Source organism: Canis lupus, chromosome 5 (assembly GCF_011100685.1).
Source record: "Canis lupus familiaris isolate Mischka breed German Shepherd chromosome 5, alternate assembly UU_Cfam_GSD_1.0, whole genome shotgun sequence".
Taxonomy (NCBI): domain Eukaryota; kingdom Metazoa; phylum Chordata; class Mammalia; order Carnivora; family Canidae; genus Canis; species Canis lupus.
In genome coordinates, this window is record NC_049226.1 from 25,591,705 (window position 1) to 25,603,859 (window position 12,155).

At 35.0% G+C, this 12,155-nt stretch overlaps 1 protein-coding gene across 4 annotated transcripts in view; it reads left to right on the top strand.

Moving 5' to 3' along the window:
* The window catches only part of GUCY1A2 (guanylate cyclase 1 soluble subunit alpha 2), a 428,485-nt gene that overhangs the window by 270,124 nt on the left and 146,206 nt on the right, over window positions 1-12,155 (top strand). For all 4 annotated transcript variants that reach the window (XR_005359351.1, XM_038536322.1, XM_038536320.1 and 1 more), the window contains one exon: window positions 11,963-12,117. Coding sequence is in view for 3 of the 4 variants with exons in the window: in XM_038536322.1 (XP_038392250.1) it covers window positions 11,963-12,117 (155 nt within the window). In the remaining variant the exon portion in view is untranslated. The remainder of the gene's footprint in view (window positions 1-11,962; window positions 12,118-12,155) is intronic.

Here is a 12,155-nt window from a genome sequence, read left to right on the forward strand (position 1 = left end):
ACTAGTTTCTACTCATTTTGAGCTAGCTTTGGGATGATCTAAAGATACTTATAAAGTTCTGGGATGATGTTACGTTATCAATTAGTAGGCTAATAAGACAAGCAGAAGCAGGATTGAGCATAAAACATTGATTCAAGGTCCATCGTTTAAAAGATGGCTTTCATTTTTAGCTTGCAAATATTAATGAGGGATATAGAGATAAATAAGTATACAAAAATTTGAGTGAAAAAAATATACTGCTTTAAGTTTTTAGAGGAAAGAAAGGGTGAATTTGTGCTTAGCATAGAATTTCATTTATTTTTCTGATCAGTTCACTCATTCAGTCAACAAACTTTTAAAGATTGTATACTACATACAAAATTCAGTGATAGACGTTGAAGATATGGATGTGGTTTGAAACTGAAAAGAATATTAAAGTAATGGTTCTCAGATAATGGGGTATCCATGCCTCCTTCAAATAGCTGATAAACACGATGGATATAGCATAGATGCACATCTTCAGGAGACCTGTAGATGCCTCGAAGTCTACCATTGGACCTCTTGTGATTTATGAATCCTAATGATTTCTTAATTTCTAGTTTTGTTCATTGTTTGAATTCTGCTTCCCATCCCAAGATCTTTTTAAACTTTATTATGGGGTTAAATGTGTTTTCAAAAAATTTACCTTTAATATCAATATTGGGCCAAATCTTCCAGAAACATCTATCGAGAGATCTATTGCTGATAATTCAGAAGCCAACCTGCTCAGTGAAACGATCATGAGCGCCATCTAATGCCCAAATGGAATAAATGTCGGTAACAACAGTAATAACAGGATCAGGGTATGGAACATTTGTAAAGATAAAAAACATTTGTACAATTGTCCTTTTATTGGTAGAGGATCATATTTTACATTTTAAAATAAACTTTTTATTTTATAACACTTCTGGATTTTCAAAATATTTACAAAGATAGTACAAAGAGTTCCCAAAACTCTACATCCAGTTTCCCCCTAAAATAGTATAGCACTATTGTTACCATTAATAAACTGACATGGATACATATTATTAACTAAAATCTATAATTTATTTGGATATCCTCAATTTTCTCCTACTGTTCTTTTTCTGTTCCAAGAGAGCACATTGCATTTAATGGTATGTCTCCTTAAGCTTAGTTATGACAATTGCATTGTTTATTTCAATTTTATTGTAGCTTTCTGTTAGTGTGCAAAATATTTTTAAAAATTTTTCAGAAAACACTTTCCCTTGTTTTATTCCTTTGATAATGCTTAGCTATTTAAGCAGATTTTATAGAGGTTTATATAAAGTATCATTGTGCATTTTCATCTGTTGTAATGATGAAAAAAAAAAAAAAAAAGGAGTACCAAGATGTGATTCTGTAGGAACCATAAGAATTGTGTTTCCATTTGGAGTCTAATCCTCACTGCTCTATTCTTTAGCAGGCCATTTACCCTTCTGTTTTAGTTTCCATATTGTGGAATAAGGTCTGTGAACCAGGAAATTCCCTAGCCCTTGCACTATGAGAAAATTTAAAAAACATTTCACCAGTACAAGTTAAGTCCTAATGTTTCCTATTGGATACGAGTGAAGACTTCTTACATACCCACCTAAGCTGATCCATTATCTCTATATTATAGAGGACAAGATTTAGATAAGTAATTTACCCAGGATCATCTAGCAAAAGTTAAGCGATGGATCAGATTCCCAGCATGAAACTTCCAAAGAGACAGCACTCCTTTCAGCACCCATAAACCTACAGTGCTCTCCATCCTAGCTGCCATTCTTATGCTAGGACTCCGCTAAAGACCAACATTCCAAGATGAGATAGTTTCTTTTTCTAATCATATTGCCTCTAGCCATGGGATGTGCTATAAAATGCTATATATGAGCCTGGGTCACCACCCATCCAAAAACAGATGTTCTGACGTCTGAAAGAAATCTTTGTCTCCAACCGACCAAAATGCATTAAGTCTGAGGAATATTTACAGTTCTACCCTATTTGCTGATTTTTTTAAGATTTTATTTATTTATTTGAAAGAGAGACAGCATGAGTAGGGGGAGGAGCACAGGGAGAGAGGAAAGCAGACTGCCCTCTGAGCAGGGATCTAGAAGCAGGGCTCCATCCCAGGATCCCAATATGACCTGAGTGGAAGGCAGAGGCTTGACTGACTGAGCTAACCAGGTGTCCCCCAGTTTGCTAATGTTTTAATTAAACATATATTTTTATTGTTTTCAAAAGTCTTCAAGCGATACACAGGAATGTTGTTTTCTGGAAGCAAGATGGAATAGTGAGTTTCCTTCTAAAAATTGAAAGGTATATGTGTATGAATATGACAGTAATTACATATTTTCACAGCGCTGGCTAATACCATTTGCTGGGAAAGAGTAGGCTGTTGCAACAACTTGGCTCCTGCAGTATTGATAATTTGTTAATGTATCTGTGAAACTTAAAATGATGTTCTACACTTGTGGTTCTCAACTTTGGATGCACATTAGAAACTCGAGAGAGAGCTGCAAGTCTCAATGCCCACATCTCATTCCAGACTCCTTAAATCAAATCTCTGGAAGTGAGAACCAAAGTAGCAGTTTTAAAGCTCCCCAGTTGATTCTGATGTGTACCAAGAGTTACACCTTGTAACTCAGGAGTTTAATTGTTACTTTACTTTTACCTGAGGGGATAAACATGTCTATGTCATTAATTCTTTTTTTTAAGACTTTATTTATTTATTCATAAGAGACAGAGAGAGAGAGAGAGAGAGGCAGAGACACAGGCAGAGGGAGAAACAGGTTCCATGCAGGGAGCCTGACATGGGCTTGGATTCTGGGTCTCTAGGATCAGGCCCTGGGCTGAAGGCGGCGCTAAACCACTGAGCCACCACCCGGGCTGCCCTATGTCATTAATTCTTGTAGACAAGAAAGGTATGGCTTGCAAAAAAGGATAATTATTCCTGTTTAATAATCAAACTCATTAAAGTTTTTTTACATACACATCATGTGCATTATGAGATAGAGAACTTCTGAGCCATGAAATGAACTAAATTTTCCCTGAAGAAATTTATTTATCAGTGGTAAACATGGACATCATAATATAATATATGCCATATTCTCATAGAGGAACTTTGTTTTAAGTAGTATCTAAGTGGAAAATCATATATTTGCAAATTTTATTTTTAGTTTTTGCAAAATGGTAATTTTAATATCTAAAATCTTGAAGGTGATATTTGTTGACCATGTGTGTATTTTTTCTTAGATAAGATTTCTATCTTTCCTTAACTTTGTAAGATATCAGGTTCCATGAAGTGAATAAAGTCATTCTGTCCTTCTTGTCTTCCACAATGCCTAGCAGGTGTTTGGGGCTGAATTGTTACATAATAATCTTTAGAAGAGAGTGGTATGAAGGGAAAGAAAGATAAGGAATGAGTGGGTGAAGGACAAACATCCTAAACATCCCGCATTCCTTTGAGGGATGAAAAAACAGGAGTTATTTTCTATTTGAAATTGTGCCTTTCCCAGGTTATTATTAAAAGGGCTCAACCTTTGAAATATTTTTGCTGAAAGCAAAGTAATCCTATTGGTTGACTTGGGTCCTTGGTCTTGAGAATAAGATAAATAAATAGATAAAAATATTAAAAATACAAATACATAAAAACAAATACAAATTTTTATAGTTTAGATGGATTAATTTATAAAATGATAAACACATATTCCTTACTATTAGAATTCTTTACTAAATCCCTTTATCCCATTTCTACATGTTTAAGCTTTCTTTAAATCATTTTTTTGAATTCACAATATTGTAAAGTTTCTTTTAGACTAGAAATTTGCTCTAGATTATCTATTAAGATCTACATTTTGACAGAAGATGATTTTCATCAGTTAACAGAGAGAATTAGTAGCAATATTTTTAAGTGGTAGTTTTAAAATAGAAGCTTCTAAGAGCTTTGAAGTTTTAACAATTAACAGACTTTGTTGGTTAAAAATGAATCCATTAACAAGGAATACTTTTATGATATTAGAAATAAATTTCAAACTGTGCAATTAAACAGTAAAGATGTAGTACAATGATTTGATTAATGTTATGGATATGATCAGTAGGATAAGTGTTTCCTTAGCATCCCTAGTTAGATAGCCAAAGATTAGATGTTTCCTAAGAAAAAGGTTTCTAGGGGCACCTGGGTGGCTCAGTGGTTGAGTGTCTGTCTTCAGCTCAGGTCATGATCCCCGGGTCCTGGGATTGAGTCCTGTATCAGGTTCCTCACGGGAAGCCTGCTTCTCCCTCTGCCTGTGTCTCTGCCTCTCTGTCTCCCATGAATAAATAAATAAAATCTTAAATAAAAATAAAAAGGTTTCAAATTCTTTTCTGGATATGAGAATGAAAATGAAATGCTGTTAGAAAGTAGTAACACTTTCTTAAATTTTAAAATATTTTTTAATTCTATCAATCTTTATTATAATGAACAATTCTCTATGTGTTTAAAGGATAGCACTGTGTTAGATGATATATCAACTCTCCCTATTTCTGGCACAAAATGGTATGTTTTTCAACTGCTAAATTATATGTTGGTTACTCCTAAATATATGTACATTTAGCTTAAGTATGTCAATTGCTTTAAATCAATTTCTCCCTTTGGAAAACAAATCTTGGAGCATTTTTTTTTTCTGCACAAAGGTAATTTTCAGATTCAACACGGACCTTAATGTTAACACTCCTACAGGTTCAGTCAAATGTAAATCTTTTATTAGGGATCCAGCATATTTAAATAATCACATACACAATGGTCAGTGCCCTGTAAGAAGGTGGCAGTGAAGCTGAGCCATATTACTGTCTCTTCTCTGCAGTCTCTGATAACGTTTTCAGGGGTATCTGTTTTAGGATTTCAGGCATGCCCTCCTAATAATTTTTTGTAAAGTCTTATCCTTCCCCATTCAAAAAATGTAAACAAGATCACAAATTCACTTTCTTTCCTAACTCTATAAAGTACCAATTATTTAAAATTTCACCATTTTATCTTATAGAAGTAACTGTATTTCTTGTGTCTGAAATTATATATCACCATACCATGATGAGAACCATTTTTTGTCAAATATTTTCTATAAATTGAAATTTATCTATAAATGATACCTCTGTAATGTTTAAAGTAAACACAGGAAGACATTTTGCCCAAAATACTATTTGTCCAAGCATGCTACTTGAGAATGTGACATTTTGACACTATCAGTTGGAGGCTCAGTCCCCTGATAGAAAAATGTCACATATCTACAGAGATTATTTCTCCCTGTTTTCTTGCGCATGGGGGAAATAAGAAGAAATTTTAAGAAAAACTATATAAGTTATTATGAGTTTATTATATTCTGCCTGAGAATCTTGAACTCTTAAAATTAGAATTTAAAGCATTAATTGATTTTTTTTGTCAAGGAGATAATGGCTATTAATAAAATAACAAGACAAAAATGTGAAGATAGATTTCAATTATTTCATTTTATTAGTGAAAGGAATATCTTATGAAAAAACTTAGAGTGCATGTTAATACTGGTAGAAGGATGAATGAAGTACTTGTTTTTCCTCCCTGTTTCCTAATAATGTGAATTATGATATTAGTGTCCTATTAAAACAGTTAATTAACTGTTTTTAACAGCTTAAAATCTTAACTACATGAATGTAAGAATAATACTTAAATGCAAACATTAGTAAATGGCTAACTGGCTTTTTCTACTAAAAGTCTGTCTTGTTTTTTCTGCTGTAGACCTTCTATTTTTTTTTAAGATTTTATTTATGTATTCATGAGAGACAGAGAGAGAGAGAGAGAGAGGGAGGGAGGGAGGCAGAGACACAGGCAGAGGGAGAAGCAGGCTCCATGCAGGGAGCCCGACGTGGGACTGGATCCCGGGACTCCAGGATCACACCCTGGGCTGAACGCAGGCGCTAAACCACTGAGCCACCCAGGGATCCTCGGCCTTCTATTTTAATTTAGAAATTCTGCCTTGCTCAGCTTGGACTACTTCAACACAAACTGGTAATAGTTTAATAAGTTGTTATGTCAGCTCGTTACTCATGTTAATCATGGTTTCGGTTTGATTTGGACATTGGGGAATTGCTAAATCTATTTAATGAATTACACATGGGTCTGTAACATTGTCCTTGACACCATAGCTGTGCAATGGGTACCATGAGGTATGGGAAGGGAACTGAGATTTTTGTAAGTGCTTGCTGTGGACAATTGCTGTTTTTCATTGTGCTCCTCTGGACTTGAGTTTATTTGTGAAATGAGCAGGACTAATGAATTTGTGCTGCCCTCTCAACCCAAAGATTCCTTCTTGACTAAACCAGGGAGATTTTTGGCTAACTGAGGTTGAACTGTATAAGCCTTCTATTTTTAGGAGTCGTGGGAGAAATGTTATCTAAAAATGCAGTTGTTTGTGTGCTTCAGCTAATGAATAATTAGTACAGTATTATGAAAATAACTGCATCTTTTGATAATTGGGGACTTAGATGTTTCCCAGAATTTTATAGTATTTCACACATTTCATATAGGTATAGGAGACTGGTAACAAATATCCTAACCTCAGGATGGATTCAAAAGTTACAGTGTTTTTCTATAAATCCCTAGGTCAGAAACTATTTTTTTTCTATAAATGTTCTCTAAAAAGCAAAGTCTACTGTTATGCATCAAAGCTTTGATCTGATTGAAGAATTTATTATTTTGTGTGTATGTTGGTCTACTAAATATCTATAAGTTGCCAGAAGTGTGTTTAGTGCAGGGTTTCTCAGACTCGGCAGGGTTTCTAGTCTACTTTGGACTAGAAAACGTTTTGTTGTGGGGAAGCTATCCTGGACATCTCTAGCTTGACTGAATAGGTGCCAGTAGCAGCTCTTCATCCCAGTTATTAAGATAAAAAATGTCTCAAGACATTGCCATATGTTCACTGAAGGTCATAAACGTCCCTAGTTAACAACCACTAGTTTACTATGAAGCAGCCTTCTTTAGTTAGGACATACTAGGCAGATGGATACAAATGTTACTGATTGGTTAAATTAATTAAATAATGTTAAATCTTGCCAAAGTGAATCTAAATTCCTCATTGAGAATTAAATGTATCTCTTCTGTCTAAGTGCTAGATGTTCTTGATATATTCTGAGTGAGGCAGTCATTCACTTCCTTATATAGGCAATAATTCTTGGGAAATCTTAATAAGTTGTCAAAAGAAATTCAAAGAAAATAGTCTGATGATTCGATTTGTAAGTACCTCATGGTATCTCCTTACTTCCAAGATTAAATAATACTCTTAGTTTAATTTCACTATACAGTAGAGACAATGACAACAAATTTGTGCTTTTTGTGTGGTTGTTGATATTTTTGTGCGTGTTTTAAGTGGCCATCTAAGAGATAATGTTTTTTTTTTAAATGACCATTTCTCCATCCACCCCCCATCAGGGATATCAGTGTTTTAATCATGAGCATTTTTCAGTTTATAATAATTCTCATTTTGATAATTTGGTTTTTAAAAACCCTGAGGCCTTTTGAAAAGGAGGCAGTGATGGAAGTCTATAAGCCTTCTATACAATTGGTGTGGGGTGTAGAGTCTTTTTCTCAAACAAAAAGCACAGAATAAAGAGGCTGTGAGATGTATCAATGTAATATTCACTTCTTTTTCCGCCTGCTTAAAGGGAGCAGTACAGTGATCATAGGCCCAAACTGACAATCTTAGTAACTGAGGTCTGGGTGTTTTTCAGGCAAGCCTGCATTACACAAGGAATTTAATATAAATAGGCCTTATAAAAGCAAAAAGAAACCTAAAGAAATATAATAATATTATAAAATGCTTTCATAATTTTAGAGAAAGGTAGTTTATAATTATCTTGATTAAAAGGACTATTATTAGTCACTCTTTTTTTTTTTTTACCTTTTTTTAAACCTAAATAGACAATCACTCATCAGAAACAGGCCTACATTTTTCAGAAAGTTAGATTTCTTTAAAAAACTATTATCTCATTTATGCTTCCACTTAATATGGAAAAACAGAGACTGGATTTATGCTCCTAGCTTAAACGTTAAAAATCTGGAGAAAAAATACAGTATAACAGCTTTTATGACACTGGCCACTAGGCAATAGAAAATAGTGATTCCTGAGGGATAGGAAACAAGTAAGATGAAACATATGATTTCCCTGGTATATTGCTTTGGGAACACCCAGGCTATGGTGTGAGGAGGAGCAAACCAGAGGCATCCAACAAACTCCTGGAGTGGAAGAGATGAAAGTGAGAGTCTGGGGAGATCAGAGAAGCAAGAGGTCACAGGCAGAGTACTAGCAAGGAGGAAGCTGCATAGAGACCACCAGAAATCTAGCAAGGGGCCTCCTATGTGTTTTGCAAAGCACTGATTATTGTCTATATGTGAGAAGATTACCTGAGCCCAAAAGGGAAAATCACCTGGAAGGACTAGAGGAAAAAGTTCCTGGCACTCACACAAGACCTGGAAACAAACAAACAAACAAACAAACAAACTAAAAAACAAAAAAAAACCTGTTCCCATCAGAAAGACTGGAGAGCCTCATAAAATCATAGGTACTGAGTACAGTACTCAAGAGTGTTCTTGCCTCAGTAGTGGGGAATAACTAGCCCTACATGAAATACTGCTCAGGACTTGCCCAGAAAATCTTGAAAAGCAAGACTTGAAAAAAAAATATTTTCAAGTAATTTGACTATATATGTAGATAGAACTCAAGAATATTTATAAGAATATAAAAAAAAATAGGGGCACCTCGGTGACTCATCCTTGGCTTAGGTCATGATCTCAGGGTCCTGGGATTGAGCCCATGTCTGGCTCCCTGCTCCATGGGGAGTCTGCTTCTCCTTCCCCCTCTATCCCTCCCTACCACTCATGCTCTCTTTCTCAAATAAAATAAAATCTTAAAAAAAGAATATAAAAAAAATCCAGCATCAACAAAGTCAAATTTATGATACCTAACATGCAACCAAAAATTAGTAGCATGCTGTAAAGCTGAAAAATATGACCCATAATGATGAGAAAGACCAATCAAAACTGAAATAGACTAATAGGGTATAGAATTAGCAGACAAGAGTATTAAAACAGTTATTTTAACTATATTCCATGTGTCAAAAGGTAATTTGATATCTGAAAAAGAAAAAATTGGTAAATTGAACTTCTAGAGATGAAATTCACAATGCCTGAGATGAAACATGCACTGGATGACATTAACAAATGATTAGATATTACAAAAGAAGATATTAGTGAATTTGAAGACATTACAATAGAAGTTATCCAAAATAAACAGAAAAAAACATATATATATTTTAAAGATTTTATTTATTAATTCATGAGAGACACGGGGGGTGGGAGGGAACAGAGACACAGTCAGAGGGAGAAGCAGGCTCCATGCAGGGAGCCTGGTGTGAGACTCAATCCCGGGACTCCAGAATCACACACTGGGATAAAGGCAGCGCTAAACTGCTGAGACACCCAGGCTGCCCCCCCCAAAAAAATATTTCAAATGAATAAATTTTTCAACCATGGAAATACTTCAAATATCCTGATATACATATATTTGGAATCTCTGAGAAAGAAGTGTGGATAGAAAAAATATTCAAAGAAGTAATAGCTGAAATTCTTCCAAATTTGATCATGCAAAATACTAAACAAACCCCAAATATAAGAAACATGAAGAAAAAAACATCAAGAGAAATCATGGCTAAAGTTTGCAAAACTAGAAAAAATACTAAAACTTAAAGAAGCCAGAAGGAAAAAGATCTATTACACATGAAAGAACTAAGATAAGCATGGCAGCAGTGTTCTCATAGGAAATAATGCAAAGGAGGAGACAATGAAGCAATAGGACTAAAAGATGGAAAGGAAAGAAAACAAAAAAAGATCAACCTAGAATTCTATACCCAGTGAAAATATTGGTCAGAGACGAAGGCAAAATAAAAACTTTTTCAACTAAAGCTGAAAGAATTCATCTTCGGTGGACCTACGGTACAGAAGATGTTTAAGAAACTCCTGTAGACAGAAGAAAAATGATAGCAGATGTAAATCTGGATCTACCCAAAGGAATGATGATCACCTGAAAAGGTAATGTCATGACCCTTCCCCTGGATGAGAAGGGTGTATCTTGCCCCATCAGGAGTTAGCACACGAGGGTGCTCCTGATTCAGCTTCAGGTTCCCCAACAAATAATAGGTGATAAGGCATGAGAAAGAACATGATGACACGGAACTGGTCTCTGCCAAACTGACCTTTCCTGACAACCTGGACCACTCACCTAGAGACTGTTACTAAGAGACTAATAAAATTATACTTTTTAGGGTTTCTGCATTTTAGAGTACTACTGATACTACACATTGGCCTTTATCCTAATAAAAACGATTGTTTTTGGGGATCCCTAGGTGGCTCAGAGGTTTAGTGCCTGCCTTCAGCCCAGGACATGATCCTGGAGTCCCAGGATTGAGTCCCCCACTTTGGGTTCCCTGCATGGAGCCTGCTTCTCCCTCTGCCTGTATGTCTGTCCCTCTCTCTCTGTGTGTCTCTCATGAATAAATAAATAAAATCTTTTTTAAAAAACCAATTATTTTTAAAGCTGTAAAGTTGTGCCTTCTACATTAAGATCTTTAATCTACTTGGATTTTTTTTCAACATGAATACATGGTTGATCCAGAGCAACTAATGGAAATGCCATCTTTTTCTCATTAATCAGAAGTGCCAGCTCTATCATATATCAATCACCTATGTATGCATGGAAGTCTTCCTGTGCTATCTCTTCTGTTAGTCTCCCTGTGTATACACAGTATTATGATATCTGTGCACTTATTAAATATGTTTATACTAATAGGAAAAATATACTTTTTTCAAATGTACCTTGATTCTTCCCTAGCATGTTGGATTTTCAAATAAATGTTAGAATCATTTTTTTAAAAGTACATGAAGAGGTTACTAAGAGTTGCAGCTAGATCACCTTGGTTTCAGCCTGTCTTATTAATAGTTGATAAGTACTGAACTCTCCAGTCCTATGACAAAGGTTAGTCACAGAATGACTTTTTGTCTTTACAACTACAAGGGCAAAAGCAAACGTGGTAGTGAAGGGATGACACTTATGTAGGAGGCATTTAGGGGTCAGATCTCTTCCCTCTCTCCCACATTCACCTAGAACATCACTTCTTACTTGGTCAACATTAGCTTCGGTTATTTTGGTGCAGACCATGTAGAAGCAACTTCATTGCCATAAACACATTTAAGTGTATATCAACTGCATATTGAGGATTGCTTCAAGGTATGGGCCAGACTACTATTTATCAGATTCATGGAGTATAAAATATACATAACTTAATTTATTTTTTAGGATTTTCAATAAACGCTTCTTGACTGACTCAAGGGTTAAATTCTTTATAACTCCATTTTAATATAATGTTCAAGAAGTTTGACAGTTTATCAACATTTATCACTTACTGTGAATGACCTGCTTTGCTCTAGGTACAGTACTAAGTACTGAATATTCAGCAGCAAGGAAATAGATATGGATCCTTCTCTCATAGGACAAACCAACATTTAAACAAAATAAACAGAAATATAAGTATTTAATTTATAATTGTGCTTAATTCCATGAAGGGAGTAATATGGTTGTATGTAAAAATAACTAGAGGGAGAATAATACATTTTTTATGTATTAGGACATATTATGTACAAATGAAAAGCGATTTGACCTAGAATGGGATTTACTCAGCAAATTAAACATAATTTTTCCTTTTAGTTAATTTATTCATTTATTCCACAGTATTCATGTTCATTGCCACTTTAATGGTCCAGATATCAGGCTCACAAAAATGACCAAGACATAGTTCTTGTCTTTGAGGAGATCCAAGTTCAGTGGCTTACATAATTACCTTTCACTAAAATAATTGCATACCAAAAGAAAGCATAAGTATATCCCTTCCATTTTTCTTTCTTTTTTAGATGAGGATAGGCATTCACTCGGGTTCTGTGCTCGCTGGAGTTGTTGGGGTGAGAATGCCACGATATTGCCTGTTTGGAAATAATGTCACTCTGGCAAGCAAATTCGAATCAGGAAGTCACCCTCGGCGCATCAATGTCAGCCCAACCACTTACCAGTAAGTGTTCTCTGGCTTCCTCCTCCTCCTGTCTATGT